This window comes from Notolabrus celidotus, chromosome 2 (genome assembly GCF_009762535.1).
Source record: "Notolabrus celidotus isolate fNotCel1 chromosome 2, fNotCel1.pri, whole genome shotgun sequence".
NCBI classification, from domain to species: Eukaryota; Metazoa; Chordata; class Actinopteri; order Labriformes; family Labridae; genus Notolabrus; species Notolabrus celidotus.
In genome coordinates, this window is record NC_048273.1 from 38412059 (window position 1) to 38432286 (window position 20228).

At 38.9% G+C, this 20228-nt stretch overlaps 2 protein-coding genes across 3 annotated transcripts in view; one reads left to right on the top strand and one right to left on the bottom strand.

Annotated features, from left to right (window-relative positions):
* Nucleotides 1-5310: 5310 nt before the first annotated feature.
* ptgs2b (prostaglandin-endoperoxide synthase 2b) lies at nucleotides 5311-10488 on the bottom strand. The gene is made up of 10 exons (XM_034701288.1): nucleotides 10046-10488; nucleotides 9585-9701; nucleotides 9354-9497; nucleotides 9070-9213; nucleotides 8576-8757; nucleotides 8366-8449; nucleotides 8024-8270; nucleotides 7143-7429; nucleotides 6898-7045; nucleotides 5311-6370 (listed from the first exon to the last, which is right to left on the bottom strand). The coding sequence occupies exons 1-10, from the start codon at nucleotides 10101-10103 to the stop codon at nucleotides 5958-5960; spliced, it is 1824 nt and encodes a 607-aa protein (XP_034557179.1). The 5' UTR covers nucleotides 10104-10488; the 3' UTR covers nucleotides 5311-5957.
* Nucleotides 10489-11138: 650 nt separating this feature from the next.
* pla2g4ab (phospholipase A2, group IVAb (cytosolic, calcium-dependent)) overlaps nucleotides 11139-20228 on the top strand; it is a 30763-nt gene continuing 21673 nt past the window's right edge. Inside the window, exons 1-7 of one of the 2 annotated variants that reach the window (XM_034676079.1) lie at nucleotides 11139-11549; nucleotides 12876-12988; nucleotides 14876-14957; nucleotides 15386-15534; nucleotides 15981-16094; nucleotides 16912-16949; nucleotides 17482-17626. In XM_034676079.1, the coding sequence (XP_034531970.1) occupies nucleotides 12971-12988; nucleotides 14876-14957; nucleotides 15386-15534; nucleotides 15981-16094; nucleotides 16912-16949; nucleotides 17482-17626 (546 nt within the window). In that variant the 5' untranslated portion in view covers nucleotides 11139-11549; nucleotides 12876-12970. The remainder of the gene's footprint in view (nucleotides 11550-12875; nucleotides 12989-14875; nucleotides 14958-15385; nucleotides 15535-15980; nucleotides 16095-16911; nucleotides 16950-17481; nucleotides 17627-20228) is intronic. The other variant, XM_034676086.1, reaches the window with a different exon arrangement.

Consider the following 20228-nt stretch of genomic DNA (forward strand, 5'->3'; position numbering starts at 1 on the left):
CACTTCCATGTTACACTAGAATCCTGTATTACATGATTTTCACCTGGTGGTGCCGGGAGAGCCATCTTAACCAAGCCTAAAGCGACCAAGGGTGTAAAATATTAGACAGATAGAATTGATTCATCAGGTCTTGGGACAATGTTTCATAGTGTTGATTTTTCTAATCCTCCACCTCCCTGATGTCCTTTCATCCTATAGATTCTCCATAATTACACACTTACTTTTTTAGTCCTGGCTTTCTGACTTATCTCCTCGCCCATCTCAGGAATGTTTTAATGATCGGGTAATGGCCGTGAGTAGCCACCTAACTATTCATAGAAATACACTCAGACTTCAAAACGCAGATTTAGTGCTGTCAGTTTCACAAGGAATCATACCTGCATCTCATAAGCCCCGGGCTTCTCCTTACAACAGTCCCCCGTGACCTAAACTGTCACATGCTCATGAAAGTATGAAAAAAATGTTATTAGTGTGAGTGTGTCAAGAGTCTAGTGAAACCATGATCATTTTGAAAGAATGACATCATTGACTATGACAAATGGAGATGTTCCCTTCCCGTCTTTGTCCTCGGTGGGTTGCACAAAAAACCACTCCCCGTCATCACCGTAAAGACCTCCCACCAACACAGGAGTGGATACAGGCTTGGAAATATTGCAGCCAAACAGAAAAGGGCATATTGTCTGTTTCCTAAACATAAAAAGATATCAGTACATTTGACACAATGAAGCACATGTTTACACTCGTCCAGCAAAGGTTCATCACTCTTTCTAAACCAGTTTGTACCAGTAGAAGGACAATAAATGGATATATTGTTGGCTTGCTGCTGTAGACGTTCCAGACTCCGGCTGCTACAACTCCTCCTATACGTCTCACCACTATCATCTCTCTCTCTCTCTTCATCTCCCTCTATCCCTCTCCCCAACTCGGTCTCAGCAGATGTGTGTCTAACATGAGTCTGGTCCTGCTGGAGGTTTCTGCCTGTTAAAGGAAGTTTGTCCTTGCCACTGTAACTTGCTAAATGCTGCAAAGTGCTCTGCTCATGGTGGATTAAGATGAGATCAGACTGAGTCCTTTCTGTAAGATGGGACTGGAACTGATCCTGTCTTGATGTTGGGTCTTTGTTAATGATAGAACATAGAGTACAGTCTTGTCCTGCTCTGTTTGGAAAGAGTCTTCGGATGACATTTGCTGTGCTTTGACACTATATGAATAAATATTGATGGATTGATTGATTTACCTTTATTTGAAGATTTAGTATTTTATGTTCTTTGGAGACATCTCTATTTGTGATTGTGTCAATTAAATCTTTTTATACTATGGTCTGAAAAATTCTTTGCAGAGGCAACCACCTCTAGGTCATCCAGTAATTTGTGACAATTAGGTATTTTCCACTAGTGAAGGCCTATTTTCCAAGGCATGGTTTGGCTCCTCTCATTTCTAATTGAGGCAAGCCCATACTTAAAGGTTAAGCAAAAACAAGCAACACTGTCCAAAGCTTGGCAGTGTAGTGTAATAAGTTAAACTTATTGGGGATTATTGGATTATTCTTGAAAACACATGCCACCTGTGATGGAAAATGAATCAGAGAAAGTAATTGTACTAGGTATGGGTGAGAACTTCAAGTCTTACCCAAGTCGAGCAGAGCCAGTACTGTGTGAAAAAACAACAGCCATGACTGGAAGTGACTTCCATTTAGTCAGTGCCAGTGCTTCTCGTGCATGGCTCGCACTGCCCACCTCGGTTTGTTGCTGCAACTGGGTTCAATCCATTCACTCAGTTGAACCGATTTGCTGCACCTGCAAGGCAGCACGTAACTTCCAGCCTTGAATGAAGGCATCCACTTTTGGGTCTGGATCCAGAGGTCCAGAAGCGGTCAGAGGGAAAACTCATTCTGAAGTCCACTGATCGTCTCCCACACCAGGGCCCACTGCCTGCTCATACTCATTACACCCAGACAAAGCAGGATGTGCTCCCCTGCTCGATCTTATAGACCAGGACCTGAGAGTGCCACACATTGATGCACAATGCAATATTGATACTTACCCTTTGGGCAACAAACAGTGGGAGAAAACAAAAAATTTGCACACACAATTAGGTCATTTTCATGCCGTGATGGGCCAAGTTCCACTGACGGGGAATCCTACGCCTGGTCCTTTGAAGTGTTGGACAAAGACTGTGAGACGGAGGAGGAAATGTTCACTGGGCTCAGTTGAGATGACAACTGATGCACATGACTTAATTAATGTAATTTCCTCGCTCCTGTGTGTGGTTTTGTAATCAAAACTCCTGTTGCCCAGTGTAGGGTGAAGATAGAAAAATGTGCTCTGTGTATCATTTGTTTGAAATGTGTGAATGGATGGGAAAATTTAGCCTGTCATTGTCTGTGATTAGAAGGGATAATGTCCTGAAGCCTGACTCACCAGTCTGTGCCACCAGTCACGTCAACATTCCTTCCACCATGTTTGTTTTGGATTGGGAGCCCTAGAAAAATAACTTCTCTGCTGCGGTGACAGGCTACGCTGCCGAGGCAAGGTTTCCCGTATGCCTTTGGACCAGGTGCTAATCTTCACAGCTCATAAACTGTTGAAAAAAATCTTTTATATCCCACTTCATCCTTTCCCAGCAACGCGTATACCAACAAATGGAAAATTTTAGGGATTTCATGATCATCATGCAGCCACCTAAATGCTTATTCCATCATTTCCTCTTCGATGCATGCTGTGTTAAGTTAGTGTCTAAAACCAAAACCAAGTTATATCAAAACAGAGGCAGTACACGTAAATGTTGGGAATATGCTGTGATTTTATTACCCAAGGGCTTCTTTATTTTGCTTTAGGAATATAATCGAGAAAATTATTTCAGGGTTAGGGGTTAGGGTAAGGATTTGGATTAGGATTAGGTTTAGGGTTAGGGTTAGGGTTGGGTGTAGGGTTAGGGGTTAGTTTTAGGATTTAGGATTTAGAGTAAGGTTTAGGGTTAGGTTTAGGTTTAGGGGTTCAGGTTTAGGGGTTAGAGGTTAGAGGGTTGGGTGTAGGGTTAGGGTTGGGTTAGGTTTAGGGTTGGGGTTTGGGGGTTAGAGGTTAGGGTTACGGTTTAGGGGTTGGGTATAGGGTAAGGGGTTAAGGTTATGTTAGGGTTTGGGTTAGGTTTAGAGTTTAGGGTTGGGGTTAGTTTTTAGTGTGAGGGGGTTAGGTTAGGGGGTTAGGTTTAGTGTGGGAGTTGGGGCAAGAGTTGGGTTTTGGGGTCAGGGTTAGGTTTAGGATTTAGGGTTGGGGTTTAGGGTTAAAGGTTGGGGTCAGGATTTAGGTTAGGGTTGTGCTAGGGTTAGATATAGGGTAGGGGGTTCGGATTTAGGCGTATGGTTAGGTTTAGGTTTAGGGTTATGGATTAAGGCTAGGGTTAGGATTTGGGTTCAGGTTGGGTTTAGGGTTAGGGTTTTGTTAGGGTTATGGTTAGGGGTTTGGTTCGGGAATTTCATCCCCTGATTTTATTACCCAAACACTTCCTTACGTCGCTTCAGGAATATAATGTGAGAAAACTCTTTCATGTTTCAACAGAAACATCTTAAAAAGTGAAAAGAAAAGCTTCTCTGCGAAATCTTAAATCTTTTTTGTCTCCTATCGGTTGATCTCACCAACCAGGTGATCGTGTCAGGTTGCCTCACAGCATGCGGACCTCCTTGAGCTGGACGAGTGACAACATGTTTTATTTGAGGTACTGAAAAGGGAAAACCCTTTCCTGCACAAAGTAATCTCGTGGGTGTGTTCAGGGTGTCAGCCAAGATTGAAAAATCCTTCTAACCCTTCTTGATCAGTTATGCCGTGACTGAGGTTCACTTTTACTCCAGTTTTGTGAATCATCTTCGTCTCATGTTCATAGTTTATTGCTATCTTACATTATAATGCCTCTAGATGAGAGTAGGATTATAAGTATACTTAAAATAAGAGTGAGAATGATAAACTGCTGATCATTCTTTACCTTAAATGGAGCAGTAGACAAGATAAAAAGATAATCCATTCATATTTGAACTCAACAGCCAAATAAAACCCTCTCTTCAGCGCTTCTTTAAAAGGTCCTCCCACTCATTTTTTCAGTAGCATTGGAGTGGAACCTGCAGTTTTGTTGCTATCATCATCTTGATGATCTGAGAGAGGATGCATGGATGCTATTTATGGTTTTGCTGGATTAGTGTGTTGTTAGTGTGTAAGATTTACTGCTCATTTACGGAGCCACGGTTCTGCACAAAAAAAAAAGATTTTCTTTTCCACAAACAGAAAAAATGATGGCTGGAAAACTACAAGAAAACTAAGCCTATTTTAATTTGATGATTGCGTATTTGATTTGAATGACCTACCCCACCTTGAATGAAATAGTGAGAGCCTAATTATTCAAACAAGAGAAATGTTGTGTTAACAAGCTGCTGCTTCACTGCTAACACTGCATGCTAAGACAGTTAAAGAAGCTTCTGCACTCTGTGAATGAAGAACGAGATCACTCACTGTGATTCTGAACATTTTTTTCAATACTTTGAAAGGTTATTGTAAAAAGAGGTATGAATGAGTTGAATCAACTTGAAGAAGACCAAAGATTTGGGAATATTTTGAAGGCAGAATTGAGTTTGTGTGTGAATGTATGGACATGTTTTGACGATATTTTCCATGCATTCCAATGGTCCAAATTATAACATGTAGCGTTGAGTATCTCTGAAAGTATGAATGATGTGAGGAAGAAAAGTCAGAAATAATTTATTGAATGAGTTGAATGTCCTACTACTTTTTGAAGTTTCTACACTGACAGATGTGGAAGGAGTTATTTTGATAAAGCAAGATTAATAAAGAACATATACTAAGAATGCATCGCAGCATTATTAGCAGTGATCATTAAATGTCCTTAGTTTATGTTAAAATTCTTTCAAATCAAAGTCTTTGATTTCTAGCTTTTTCCAAAGGATGTCATTTTGAATTGTCTTGCATATTGTACTTTCTGAAGTGTATTGTTATTGTAAACTTTGTGTTATTATTAAATCAAATTTTCAAATATGTTTTCTTATGCTTTGTGTTTGTGTTTCCATTTTGCACAGGCACTGGCCTTTCTGATAACACACTTTCATTTACATACACACAGACAATCTTGTCAACTACATTTTCAAATTGTAGAAACAAATTGTAAAGTGTTGTACATTTTAACTAAACTTCACCCATTCATATATTCAGCAGTTTGTTTACTTTAAAAGGAAAAGCTTCTTTGTCCTACCAGTCAGAGAGTTTCTATCAGAGAGTCAAAGTGAAAATGACAACAAGCACAGGGGAATTCTGAGAAATGTGCTCCATTTTTGGAAGCATTTATTAGTTTCACCATTGCAAGTTAATTGGCATTGAGAACAAAACTGACAAACTACAGTACATGGCTGTTTTAAGCCACTGATTCTGAATCCTACATTTTGTATAAAAGATCATGTAGTTCTAATTGACAGTGCAGCTTAGACTCAGTTATTTATGTCATTTCAAATGACCCGATCCAGTTCACAGAACAATACTGAAATAGTGATGCACTGTACTGAATGCTAAATTAGATCATAGTAATTCTAGATCGCTCACTGAGTTGACTGTAAATGACTATACTGTGCTACTGTAACACTGTCTGCACAGTAAACAGAACATGAATTGACAGATATGCGAGCTACTATGTAGTTTCAACTGTAAACAATCTTCAAGTATCAAGTTTCACTGACTGAGGTCATTTCTGTAACAATAACTTATGATACAATTCATCTTCCAATAAATAAAACAACCAGACCATAGTTCCTGAACACCGGTCAAAAACATACAAAATGTACTTATAAAAATCCTGTTGCATTTTTTCAAACATTATTACATAAATATTAGACAATAAATATAGAAATAAATACAAAATAAATACATACATAAATACAAATATTAGCAAATACATTCTAAAAATTAGAGCTCAGTAGTCCTTTCTTTCAAAATGACAGTTGGGTTGATATCTCCGCCACGTGAGTGGGATGTGCTTGAGTTGATGATCATAGACCCCGTCTCTTTAACATCAGGCACATGAAAGGATGCCACAGGACATGGGCCTTGGACATTATTGCAGACCAGCCTCTGCAGGGAGGCGGTGTTGACGATGTCGAAGCCCACGCTGCCTCCAAAGGTGCTCGGTTTCCAGTACTCCGGGGAGCAGATGGGGTTTCCCATTAAGCCCTTGAGGGAGAAAGGAGCTCCCATCTCAACCATGGTCTCGCCAAAGATAGCATTAGCTCTGGGCTTCTCCACCAACAGACCCGGGTAGAGCTCCACAGCGTCCACGTGTCCGTACATCTCTTCTAGCACAGCGGCCATTTCTTTCTCTCCTGGGAAATAAAAAGCAGGACTTGGTTTTAGTTCATCTGCCTTCTCTCTTCTCAAGTCTAAATATAAATTCTGCTTTGATAGATTACACTCGAGCTGTAACAAAAATAATCCCTTCTTCTGTTTTTAACTTTCTCCTCCTGGTCCTTTAACACAATTAGATTTTAATCATTAAATTCCCTTCTGGTCTGTTTATGTCAGGGCTCTCTGTGATGACAATCTGCTTACACTATCTTAAGATGAAATGAAAATCTTGTTCTCAAAAGTCAAAGGAATAAACTCCAAAGCTTCCAAGTACTTCAACCAAATCGTAGTTCAATAACAAGTCTTCGATGACATTAGCTTCAACCTGGTGTGTGAGTGTGTGTGTCTTAAGCTCACATGAATTCCTCCAAAGAGCCTGTGACAATGCTGCTAATAATATACCAATAATTTGCCCTGAGGCAGCATTTCCTTTCACTGCACACTAACAATAGATTCTTTCATAGTAAACAGACGTCATTAGCATTTGTATGTGACTTAGTCTCACCTGTAATGTCCTCAAAAGAACTGTAGGGCTTCATGTTGAATCTCTTCCTGTAGGCGTTCAGAGACTGGTAGCGCATCTGTCTGCTGTTTTCAATGGACTTAATGGCCACATACATGATAGGTCCTGGGACATTTCTACCACCGGCAACCTTAAAACAAAAGAAGAACAGAAAGTTAATGAATGAGCCTGGATGCAGCAGAGGTTCTGAATCTAGATGCCGCTACCAGAACTCAAACAGTTCTTACCCGTCCTGCAATCTGCTTGGAGAACGACTCCACGAGGTTGCTGATGCCGTGCTCTGTCACCACAGACGTGTTGAAGACAAACTGTTTGTAGTTGTAGTCCTGCTCCTCAATGTGGAACGTGTCGGGCATCAGAGGGTGCCAGTGGTACAGGGTGTTGAACTCGGATGAAATACGGTTCTGGTACTGGAAGCGCTGGTTGAACAGCAGCTCGGGGTCGAACTTGAGCTTGAAGTGATAGCCGCTCAGGTGCTGGACGTAGTCCTCGATCACGATCTTGATAGTCTCTCCTGCAGGACAAAAGATTTCATATTTAATGATGCAGACCTTATGGATGTTTAGTGTCCTTGAGCAAGTTAAAAATGTCTGCCATTTGTTTCCTCCCTTACAGACGTTCAGCCAAATGAGGTTCAATTTGCAACTTTCACAAGACAGATGTGGAAACTTGAAACCACAAGTGACTCAACTGTGAGAAATCACTTTTGAGTGAGTTGTCTTTTGTTAAAAGTAAAACTATTCTGTGCTGAGATCATTTTTAAGAATTTTCAACTTGAGTTTAATATTTTTGGAGCACATTAGACTCATATCGTGAAAACCAGAGCATGTCTCAGACTTAAAACACATTTGGATTTGAATAATCTAGTCATGCAGAGAAGATCTCAAACTAAACATTTCCTCCTCTTCACATCTCTTGGTTAATCATTTCCAGCAGAGCTTACTGCTCCACTGTGTGCAACAAGTTTGCAAGTGGGTAAACAAACAAAAAGCACCACTTCCTCTTGTCCTGTCTCCCATGGTAACTTATATGAATTGATCTGAAGTGCATCACATTCCTTTTTTCTCTTATTTTCTTGCCTCATTACTATGAATGTGCACAAACTCACCGATCAGAATCAGGCGAGTCGTCTGAAAGAGCCTCTCATCGTCCCAGTCGGGGTGGACCTCCTTCAACACGTCACACACTCGGTTGTGTTCCCTTAGCCAGATGGTTGCGTACATCATCAGACCTGGGACCAGGCCGAATGCCTCGTGACCCACGGCAAAGCGGTGTGAGTCAGGAACATGAGGGGGGTAGTGCATTTCAGCACCCACTTCTTTTACTGTAGGGGGGTACACTTCTCCGTCCAGGACCTGCAAAGTTACACAAGAGAGTTAGAGACTGTGAGACGTGGGTGGTCTGAGGTATTCGTCTGTTTAGAGTAGAACACAACTGTGACTTCTCATACCTGATATTTAAGCTTGCCATCCTTTAAGAGTCTCAGCTTGTGTTGCCTCTCCAGATTGTCTCCGTAGATGTGGTTGAGGTCCACCTTTAAAGCAGAAACAACGACATTAACTCATGCTAAATGTTGAATTACTCTCTCCTGGTTTAATTGAATTCCCCTTGTCTGTCTTTCCTGAGAAAACTGATGCAGCTTTTAAATTTCAGTGCTTACCCCGTGACCTTTGGCGAGGGTGAAAGCAGGCCCCTTCTTCATATCAGATTTGAAGAACTGGTGGGTGAAATGCTGAGCAAAGAAAGCAAACATCAGGCTGGTTCCCTGTGGATCCGGGATAAACTGTCTTCTCATCAGAAGCTTCTCAGCGAGTACCTTGGCTTCAGGAAGCTCCTTCTTACCTGGGAATCAATTAGAAACAATAGAGTTAGCAAACAAGGCTGTAACACATTCAAATATTTGAAAGATGATTAACTTTTCTTTTCCTGTAACCTCCTGAGACAAACATTGTGTAAAATCTGATTGAAAGATTTATGTGCTCAAGCTTCAACTTGTTGAGGCAGGTTTTACTGTGTTCCTTCACCCTCCCAACAGAAAAAGGGGATGATTTCAATATATGCGCTTCCTGTGATGTAATGGGACCAAGCCACTCTTGCTCAGTATTCAAGAATCTGAGAAAACTGGTTCTCCAAACATAGCGAGAGTGCACTCACCTACTGCTCCCATAGGGGTTGGGCAATTCTCAGGTACAGGGGGGAGGGTGCGCGTGTAGTAGGAAAGGTTCGAATAGGCTTCCCAGCTTTTGTAATTGTAATCCGCATTGTAAGTTGGAGGACTATCAATCAGGTGGGATCGGGCTGGAGAGGAAAAAGAGGTTTCATCATTAGTATGAAAGCCACAAAAGCTCCTTTACAACCTGCTGTACAAATTATCTGATGTGCTGATGAGCAGTTTTCCATCAATCTTTTCATTTTGCCTTCAGCTAGTGAGTGCTTACATGTCAGCACGTATCTCATGATGGCATCCTGGAGAAATGAGATGTTGTTGATGATGTTCCAGAAGCCCTTGAAGTGGGTGAGCAGGTAGTGGACCGTGTTTGGGGATGGCTTCAAGGAGATTTTGAGCCACGTGAGGAATTCCGCTGTAAAGGCCAAGAGAGAAAACTGATTAATGGACATTGAAGTCTTACAGACAGCTTACAAGTTTTAAATGCACCATTCATACTTACGGGTCGTGCAGTTATGTCCATGAAACCCTGTTCGTGTACAGTCACACTCGTAGTTGTCTGATCCAAGTGCAGTGCAAACGCCCCTGTTCTGGCATGGGTCTGAGCAACATGGGTTACCTGTAACACATCATGTCAGGAGGTTATTGAGAATTCACGAAAGCCTTCAATCTCACAAAAATGAAAACACAACATCATTAATCTCTGCTCCAGTTAGGACTTAGAGAAGTGATGTTCTGAGCTCTTTTTGCATTTGTTGAAATAGTACAAGTCATAGGCTAACAAATGAAAATAAACGTTATCAAAAAACTAGCACAATGCAATAAAATCCATTTGTACACACTATAAATTGATTGCTTTGAATTATGCTTTTAATTTCAAGCAATCTGAGATAAAAGTGAAACCCCAAACTGACAGAACTGTTTAAAAAGCTGTTAAATTGTCTTTTGGTTTCATGTACTCACCTTCGCAGACAAGAAACCCCAGTGCCAAGAGGAAAGCCGCTAATGTAAGTCTGTTCATACTCCAAAGACTTTGTCTGATGTTCTTCTTTTTCTTTTCCTTCTCTCTCTCTCCTCTCCTCCTCTGCTGCTGTGTAGCTCTGAGGCTGAAGGTTTGAATGCTGAAACGAGCGCGTCGCACCTTTTTATACTAGTAGGAGTGACGTCAGTTGGTCGGGCTCTATCATAAAGTCTCTACAGACGTGCTTCAAGTTGACAGGAGTGTTAGTATTAGAAGATTAGTAATAGACCTTTCTGATTTTGAGGAATTACTTTTCTTTCACAATTACTGTCGTTGCATTTTGATGATCGTGTTATGTGTCGTTGTTGTTGTTGGCACCGAGCAGGCAGTCTGTGGCTTACAGTTTAACAACTTTCATGAAAGGCTGTCTGAAAACTTCCATTCTGTTAAATGTTAAATGTTACAATGAGCCATTTTATTAGTTTTGTCTTACTATAATAAAATATGCCTATTTGATACAATTAGAATTCATTTTAAAGATTTAAAATTTCCCTTCATATCTAAATGATAAAGACAATGCATCTACAAGTGGGAGACTACAATTCAATATGATACACAAATTTACTTTATCAGGGGATTTGTAATTTCATAAGTACAACAACCATTCAGACACAATGAAAAAGCATTTGGATATTAAGGCAACGTAAGGCAGGGCAACTGTATTTGTATAGCGCATTTCATACACGAGGGTAACTCAATGTGCTTTACATTAAAACATTAAAAGCATTGGAAACATTAAGTAGACCTTATGATAATTAACTCTACATTTCAAAGCTACAGCATTAAGCACTGGCATTAAACTCCTTTATTTTGTTTATAAATGAATTACACTTTGGATGAAGCTTTGGGGGAACATTTTGCGTAAAAGTTCAGGATTTACATGATCAGGAAATCAAGTTCCCTTATCAGAATAAGTTGAAAAAGGCCAGACAATCCCAGTGGGAAGTTTTTGACTAATATTTTCAGTCACCCCTTTGGCATTGAGTGAGATATCTACAAAATGATCATGTCCACAAAGTCTGATACGCGCCCCCCTGCGGACGTCGTTACGCATATGAGCGTTTGGAGAGGTGGAGAGCTACCGTCAGCTGCAGCTTCCTCTGCTGAGTCAAATCTGACTCTTCCTCGGAATTCCCGTCACTTACCCCTTCCTTTTCTGTTTGTTCAACGTTTCTATTATACAGAAGGCTATTTTTAGTCCTAGTTTGCTTTTGTTTATTTCACTTTTTCCTCAAGTTGTGGTCTGACAACGCAAGCGGAGAAACTCCCCCCTGAAACCCTGACTGCCGGGTGTGCGTGCCATACATCAGCCGAGAAGAAGCACCTCCTCCGGCTTCAGTCCTGCTGTGATGGACCGATACTGTCGATCAGCATGACACACTTTTCAGGATTTGTGAGTTGATTGCGCTCTCCGGTTGTACGTTTCCATTTTCGTCTTGGAGGAAGGTTAGTTTTTGCCCTCGTTGCTCATTTCTTGTACAAGGCTCCGCGAGCTGTTCACTTTGCGTAACTGAGTGTATAAGGAACTGAGAACGCGCTATTGCTAACACTTAAAGACTAATACTGCTTTGTCAATGCGATTTGCATGGCGTGATTCAAGCTCTTAATCCGGCACATCATAGCGAACAGATGCAGAAAGTTACCAATACGAGAGTGAGGTATTTCTATTGTGACATTTTCCTCCTTGTGTAGTATACTACATCTTAGTTTGAAACATTGCAGAAAAGGGAACTCGGATTTGTCTCTAATCAAATATCAATGTCATCTAAACAGTATCACAAATCATTGCTTGTTGCCTTTAAAGATTTGACCCAGACTGCCCAGCTTATACATTCAAGAAAAACCTGTTTCATTGTGGTCTTATTACAAGTTTTGGATGAAACTTGTAATCCAGAAAAGTGATTCAATGTTATGACTACTTCTTGTATTTCTTTGGGTAAATGCATCTGCTGTGTCCCTCACTCACATTTTGTGTCCTCATATGAAAATGTAGTACCGTGAAAGCCTCTTGGTTATGTTGGCACACACACAGGACTCAGTAGCCTGCACTGCATGCTCCCATTGTACACTGCAGAACAAGGGCAGAGTGAGCTGGCACTTTGAAAGTTGGACCACTGATGCAAACTACGTGACTGTTTCTGTGAACACACAGACTCTCTACGTGCTCTCGGTCCTCTCAGTAATGATACGCTTTGGTGAACAACTGAGAAAAGGCTCGCTGACCTTGATATGCTATCAACACACACACATGCTCACACAAACAAGCTCTGCATGCAAATTCCTTATCAACATGTTTCTGTTCAACCATCGTGAAGAGAAAGCCTGAATGTTGCTTAAAATAATCACCCCTTCCCTTCAAATGCACACACACCATATATCAGACTGTGCTGTATGTTAAACACACAACTGTGTTCAGATACATGTTTCAGCATATTTCCTCTCCCTTCCCCCGACCAATGTAGGACTTAAACTCTGACATGAACAGTCTGCACTGGGTCAGTGTTTCTTACAGGGGTTTGTGACTCATACCTGTCAGTGCCAATGCAAAGTTGCAAAATGCTGTCCTGATATTTCTACAGCAGCTTCGGCTTTCTAGAGAAATGATCTAAGTTGCAGACTAAAAGCTATCATGCTATATGTGACCAATAGAAATACTTCGGCAAAATGACATGTCATGCATTTTACTGTGGTTTTTAATGTGAGTATCATCCGTCTGCATCAGCTTTATGTCTGCATTAATGATGATGAAGATGTGTTTGTTTTATCTTCCAGGTGCGAGATTGCTGCAGTTTGTTGCTGAGATGTTCTCCTGAGTGACAGTTGAATTCTTGACACTAGCTTTCTTGACTTTAACCTGATTTCACACAATGGCTTCCAATATAATTGTAAGTAATCACATAATTACTGTGAGTCACAACTCATATTGTTTCCTGGCTTACTGGCATTTTAATAGTACCCTATAGATCTCCACTGCAATCTCCACCGTATATCACCACTGCTATCTTTTGTGTGTACATATTGTAATGAACACCTCACTGGTAAGGCCTCTGACGTTAGTATAGTAGTCAGAAACAATGTGAGTTCTTTTATTTTTTTTGTATATATTTTTTATTCACATTTAACATTATTCACATTTAACATTATACACATGAACACCAAAACAAACAAACAAACAAACAAACAAACAAACAATAAAACAGAGGATAATTGGACCTCTATAATTTCATAATTTTTTTCTTCTTTAAATAAATGTTAGCTGCTAATAAAAAAAAACAACTTATGAACTTAAAACTTATGAACTAAGTGCGTGTAATAGTTTACCCCATATGTTTTCAAAATGAAATATTTTGCTCTTTTCAAAGGCTGTGAGTTGTTGTAAGGAGCAAAGATTAGCATTCTGTATTCAGTGTGATAGCAGCATTCTTAACGCCGTATTACCGTTTTGCATCTGGTGAAAGTGTTATGGAAAATTGCAAATGGGGAATCTTGCAGCACAACAGCTTGTGACGTCTTATGTCCCTTGTTTGCACACAGGCACACCTTAAAATGACAGTATATGTTAACAGATGTCAAGATTTCTAAAGAAACGACTCAGCGCAGTCTTGTCGCTCTTTATGACTAACACAAAAGCAAAAGACACTTCTGTGCTAAATCCGACGCATGGGCTTTGTCATGGATATCAGTGGAATACAGAGGAATCAGTTAGAGGTTAATGACATTCCTATCTGCGCTTACGTTATCTTCTTCACATATTCTTCAGCACTGAGGACTAGAGCCAAAACAAACATTTTAAAAGGACCTATTCTTTAATTTGTAACACTTGATTATTTTAAATACAATGCAATTATATTGTTAGCACAGGTACCAATAATATACTTTTTACTTAAATGCAGTCACAGTGGAGGAGAGCAGGAACAAAGGAGGAACCAATCGGTATCTAAATAATTAAAGAGAAAAATAAACGTGTATCAAGCAGAAGTTGTTATGATCATTTGAATACACTTCTGTGATATCTAAATCTACACGTGTCTGATGATGCAGCTCAAACATAGACAAAATCTGTCTGTGCAGCATCATGCAGCTGTGCAATGATTTATTCAGTAAAGTTCAAGGTGGACGTCAAAGTGAGTTCAGACCATAGACTGTATAGATTCAGACCAAAGTGAAAACAATTGTTCCTGCTGCATGATTACTTGCAAAGTTGTTGCAAATGCTAAACTTTTTGGGTTGCACTGATGGTGTGAACTCTCTTGATTTGCATATTAGTCTGAGTTGAGTTTATAACAAACACGTAAAGCCGGGGTGTCAGTAAGACACCACTGACTTCCTGAGATTGCATTAGGAGTCGAGGATTTTTAAGCCTTCTCGTATAAATTGTTGTCAAGTTTTACTTCTTTCTTCCACATAGTCTTCTTCACCCACTGCTCCTATATTTAAAGATCAGAAAGTGTGTATTCGTACGCAATCATTAAAGCTAACACCCCAAGTTCCAGACTGTGACACTGCTTCTTTTAAGCACTACTATTTTGCACCTCAAATGTAAAAAACAAACTTAGAGTTAGACGAGTGCAACATGCCAAAAATGCCAGATGTTAACTCTGATAGACTTTTGTATCTGCAATGAACCCTGATATCACATTTCTCCATCATATTCTTCATGCATAATGGGGTATGTGCCCACTGTGTGTGATTTGCATCTGCAGTATTTGCTATCATGGTGGTTGGGGTGATTTTCCCACGTCTTGCTGAGGTGAATGAATGTTGTTTTGCAGGTGGAACAGCAGTTTTCTCACAAATTTACAGTGACGGTGGTTCGAGCTGAGAGTGTCACCAAAGGAGCGCTGGGTGACCTGCGTGAGTTTCTACAACAGTTTTTTGCTTGTCATCATTTTTTTTAAAACATTTTTTTTCAGCAAATTATTGAAATCATGCTGGATATGGCAACATGTTGGTGTTTCTGTTACTTTCACTTGGATTGTGCCCTTGCAGAGGAAATGCCTTCCAAACTTAATCTAGTTTAAAATAAAACCTCACTCAAAAAATTATGCTTTAATTTAGTTGGGCTGAATATACCAATGTAATATTTTCCAACATAAGTATTTTTGAATACCAGTATCCTCTGTTACGTTGTATTCATGTAACCAGACTGACATTAACATATTAAATCTTGAATTTTGATCACATATGTCTTCATGCTGATTCAGGAGATCCTTTCTTCCTTCTGCTATCTGGTGACACTAATCTCTGAGTGTGTTTTTTTGTGTGTGTGTGCGTGTGTTCAGTGGACACTCCAGATCCATATGTGGAGCTGTATGTCCCCACAGCACCAGAGAGCAGAAAAAGGACCAAACACATTGACAACAACATCAACCCAAAATGGAACGAGACCTTTCAGTTCATATTAGACCCAAACCAGCATAACGTCCTTGAGGTGAGACTGGGTTTTTAATTTCCTGTGCAGTTTAAACCGGCTCAGGATGTGGTAGAATATAGACTGACCTTTATTAGACATCATAAGATCAACATCTATACTGAAGCAGTGTACAGTTATCTAAGACAAAAAATTGCAAAGCTTCTTCTGAAAGTTTAATTTGATGTTGTCTTGGGTCTTGTTCTGGAGATTGGTGTGCTCAGCCCAAACATGTCTAGCCAGTAGTGGAGCACATATGTCCTGCATTAGCCATTTCCCTCCAATTATTCTTGGGTTGAATTAAATTTGTGGGCCAGTTTTTGCACAAACTTTACAAATTTAGCTTTTATTCAATTTTTTGCATTGACTTTGTGTATTATCACTAAGCATGAAATATGTACCATGTATTTAGTTATCTAGTTATTTATAGCAAGTGCATTTTTACTGCTGATATTTTTTCCACTTAGCTAACATTGATGGACGCCAATTATGTGATGGATGAGACACTTGGGACAGCATCCTATGATATCACGAAGCATGGAATAAGCTGTAAGAAGACGGAGGCTTTCCTGATTGGCAAAGTAAGATATTATACTCTGTATGAACTTTCTTGTAGGTTGTTATTTTTTAAAACTTAAGAGTGGTGACTTTTAAAGAGGAGTTGTTGAAGTTTAAAACATGGGTTCCTGTTTTTGCATATTTCAGGGTCTACATGACTAACAAGAATGGAAAAGTTTGGAATATTCTAATAAATTGAAAAAGGATGCAATAGCTGCAATGTTGGGAAATGTGCTTTGTATGATTACGACCTCTCAAAATGCTTGTTTTTGAAACTGACAGGTTTGCATATAGCTCGCATTTCATGACAGCGTTAAGAAATTGACTGTCACTCTTGATTTTGTTGTTTGAAAAAATTTGTTTCGATCCAGAGCAGAACAATGCACTCACTTTCTAATCATGTGAGCTTTGTTCTGCTGGGTAAGATTGATGTTTATGTGAATTTAGTTTTTTGGTTTGAAGACAGAACAGTAATAACAGCATCTTGAATTAAGAGAAAAGGTCTATTTTTGCAGAGATTGTTTTAATTAAGATGCCAGACAAATTTAAAAACAACCTAAACCCGTCTGTGGGGAAGCTAACCACTTTAAATGGATATACTTTATGAAGTGAAATTAAAACCTGCCTCACACTCGCCTGCTGAAGAAATCAACAAACATACCAAACCATCTTGAACTCATTGGTCCTTTACACTTCTAAATACAGTGTGTCCTGCAAAAAAATGTTGATAATACTCCTTTCTTTACACCGTGTTTTTTGTTTGGGACACTTCATGACAGAATAAGCATTTAATATTAGCTGCTCCTTTAGTGGACAATAACCACTTCTTTTTTTTGACAGGCAACCAAAGTATACTTAGAGATGTCGCTGGAGATCTGGTATGTATTCCATGCAATGTCAAAAACTGTCTCAGTAATTTTAATAAACGTTTACTGCACTAATGGTTTCGTACACTGTATGATCAGCTCCTATGACTTGTTTAGAAATCAGGATGAGGATGAGGGATACACAAGAATTTAATAATTCAGAGGAAGTCCCCTGGAGCAATCCAGAACCTAGAATTAAACTTAAAAAGCCTGACTCAGTAACAACATGATACCTAGGAAGCCAATGAAGAGTTAAGATGCAAAAAGGATTCCTGTGGAATTGCTGTACAGGAGTTGGCGGAGGGTTTGGAAGTCCCATACATGCTTCAGGGTTTAGTAACTGTGAGATGGTTCGTAAGAAAAGATGAGTGACCATGAATGTCCTATGTTTCACAACAGCACACCCAGAGGTAGAAGTCCTTGAGCGAAGGACACATTTCAGCATCATTTGTAGAGTTAAGCTGCAGGTGTATAACATTTGCTTTTATTCGTCTTCCTGCAATGATTTCTTTTCACCGCTTTCTTTCATTATTTGTTATTGCAGCACCAAACTGGACCTGCGGTTCAGTCGGGCCCTGTGTGACGAAGAGAAGCAGTTCAGACAGACCCGCAGAGAAAGAGTGATGCTGGGCATCAAGAAGCTGCTAGACATGGAGAAGCCTCGTTTCCTCCCCAGCTCTCCAGAAGAGGTAGGAATAATAATAATAATAATAATAATAATAATAATAATAATAATAATAATAATAATAATAATAAGTAGAATAATAATAATAAGTAGAATAATAATAAATAGAATAATAATAATAATAATAATAATAAGTAGAATAATAATAAATAGAATAATAATAATAATAATAATAATAATAATAAGTAGAATAATAATAAATATAATAATAATAATAATAATAATAATAATAAATAGAATAATAATAATAATAATAAGTAGAATAATAATAATAATAATAAGTAGAATAATAATAATAATAATAATAATAATAATAATAATAATAAGTAGAATAATAATAATAATAATAAGTATAATAATAATAATAATAAGTAGAATAATAATAATAATAATAAGTAGAATAATAATAATAATAATAATAATAATAATAATAATAATAATAATAATAATAATAAGTATAATAATAATAATAATAATAATAATAATAATAATAATAATAATAATAATACATTTTATTTATAAAGTGCTTTTCTGAGAACTCAAAGATGCCGGAATGGAACAAAAAAGGTCAATTTGAAGTATAAATGTACCTTAGGAACCTGCTGCTCAAAAAACAGATGTTAGATATTTGCTTAAAAAGCTAGAGCTTACATTTTCAGGCTCTCATTTCCCATCCTCTTAACATTTAGGTAATGCTGTGCTCATGTTTATTTATGCCTCTTTTGCATATGTATAAAATATTCATACACTTTGGTATTTTACAAATTAGATGTTACTAGTGTTGCCACCTTGGATTTGTGAAAAAAAATTCCAGTTCAGACTGACCAAATGAACATCAAATTCAGACATAGGACACCGGTAAGCTCTGCCGCTGGATCATGTCTTCTTCTGGTGAACCTTCTTTGGTCATAAAAGTTGTAATGGCTGCCTGTTTTTGTTTGTTTGATTCAACAGCTTGATGCAGTTTTGTTTTTTTTGCGTGGATTTCTAATGAGTTTGTCCCTTCAGATTTCACAGAGATTTTAGCCAAACACAAAACGCATGTGGTGGAAAAATTGTCTCCTTGGGTCGACCGTACCCATTCAAACTCTGACAGTCAGGATTGTAACTACTATATGGTTTATTCACACTCTGACAGTGTCACCCAGTCAGGATTGTAACTAGTATATGGTTTATTCAAACTCTGACAGTGTCACCCAGTCAGGATTGTAACTAGTATATGGTTTATTCACACTCTGACAGTGTCTCCCAGTCAGGATTGTAACTAGTATATGGTTTATTCACATTCTGACAGTGTCACCCAGTCAGGATTGTAACAAGTATATGGTTTATTCACACTCTGACCATGTTGACCAGTCAGGATTGTAACTAGTATATGGTTTATTCAAGCTCTGACAGTGTCACCCAGTCAGGATTGTAACTAGTATATGGTTTATTCAAACTCTGACAGTGTCACCCAGTCAGGATTGTAACTAGTATATGGTTTATTCAAACTCTGACTGTGTCGCCCAGTCAGGATTGTAACTAGTATATGGTTTATTCAAACTCTGACCGTGTCGCCCAGTCAGGATTGTAACTAGTATATGGTTTATTCAAACTCTGACAGTGTCGACCAGTCAGGATTGTAACTAGTATATGGTTTATTCACACTCTGACAGTGTCTCCCAGTCAGGATTGTAACTAGTATATGGTTTATTCACACTCTGACAGTGTCTCCCAGTCAGGATTGTAACTAGTATATGGTTTATTCAACCTCTGACAGTGTCACCCAGTCAGGATTGTAACAAGTATATGGTTTATTCAAACTCTGACAGTGTCACCCAGTCAGGATTGTAACTAGTATATGGTTTATTCACACTCTGACAGTGTCTCCCAGTCAGGATTGTAACTAGTATATGGTTTATTCAAACTCTGACCGTGTCGCCCAGTCAGGATTGTAACTAGTATATGGTTTATTCAAACTCTGACCGTGTCGCCCAGTCAGGATTGTAACTAGTATATGGTTTATTCAAACTCTGACAGTGTCGACCAGTCAGGATTGTAACAAGTATATGGTTTATTCACACTCTGACAGTGTCTCCCAGTCAGGATTGTAACTAGTATATGGTTTATTCACACTCTGACAGTGTCTCCCAGTCAGGATTGTAACTAGTATATGGTTTATTCAAACTTTGACAGTGTCACCCAGTCAGGATTGTAACTAGTATATGGTTTATTCACACTCTGACAGTGTCACCCAGTCAGGATTGTAACTAGTATATGGTTTATTCACACTCTGACAGTGTCACCCAGTCAGGATTGTAACTAGTATATGGTTTATTCACACTCTGACAGTGTCACCCAGTCAGGATTGTAACTAGTATATGGTTTATTCAAACTCTGACAGTGTCACCCAGTCAGGATTGTAACTAGTATATGGTTTATTCAAACTTTGACAGTGTCACCCAGTCAGGATTGTAATTAGTATATGGTTTATTCACACTCTGACAGTGTCACCCAGTCAGGATTGTAACTAGTATATGGTTTATTCAAACTTTGACAGTGTCACCCAGTCAGGATTGTAACTAGTATATGGTTTATTCAAACTTTGACAGTGTCACCCAGTC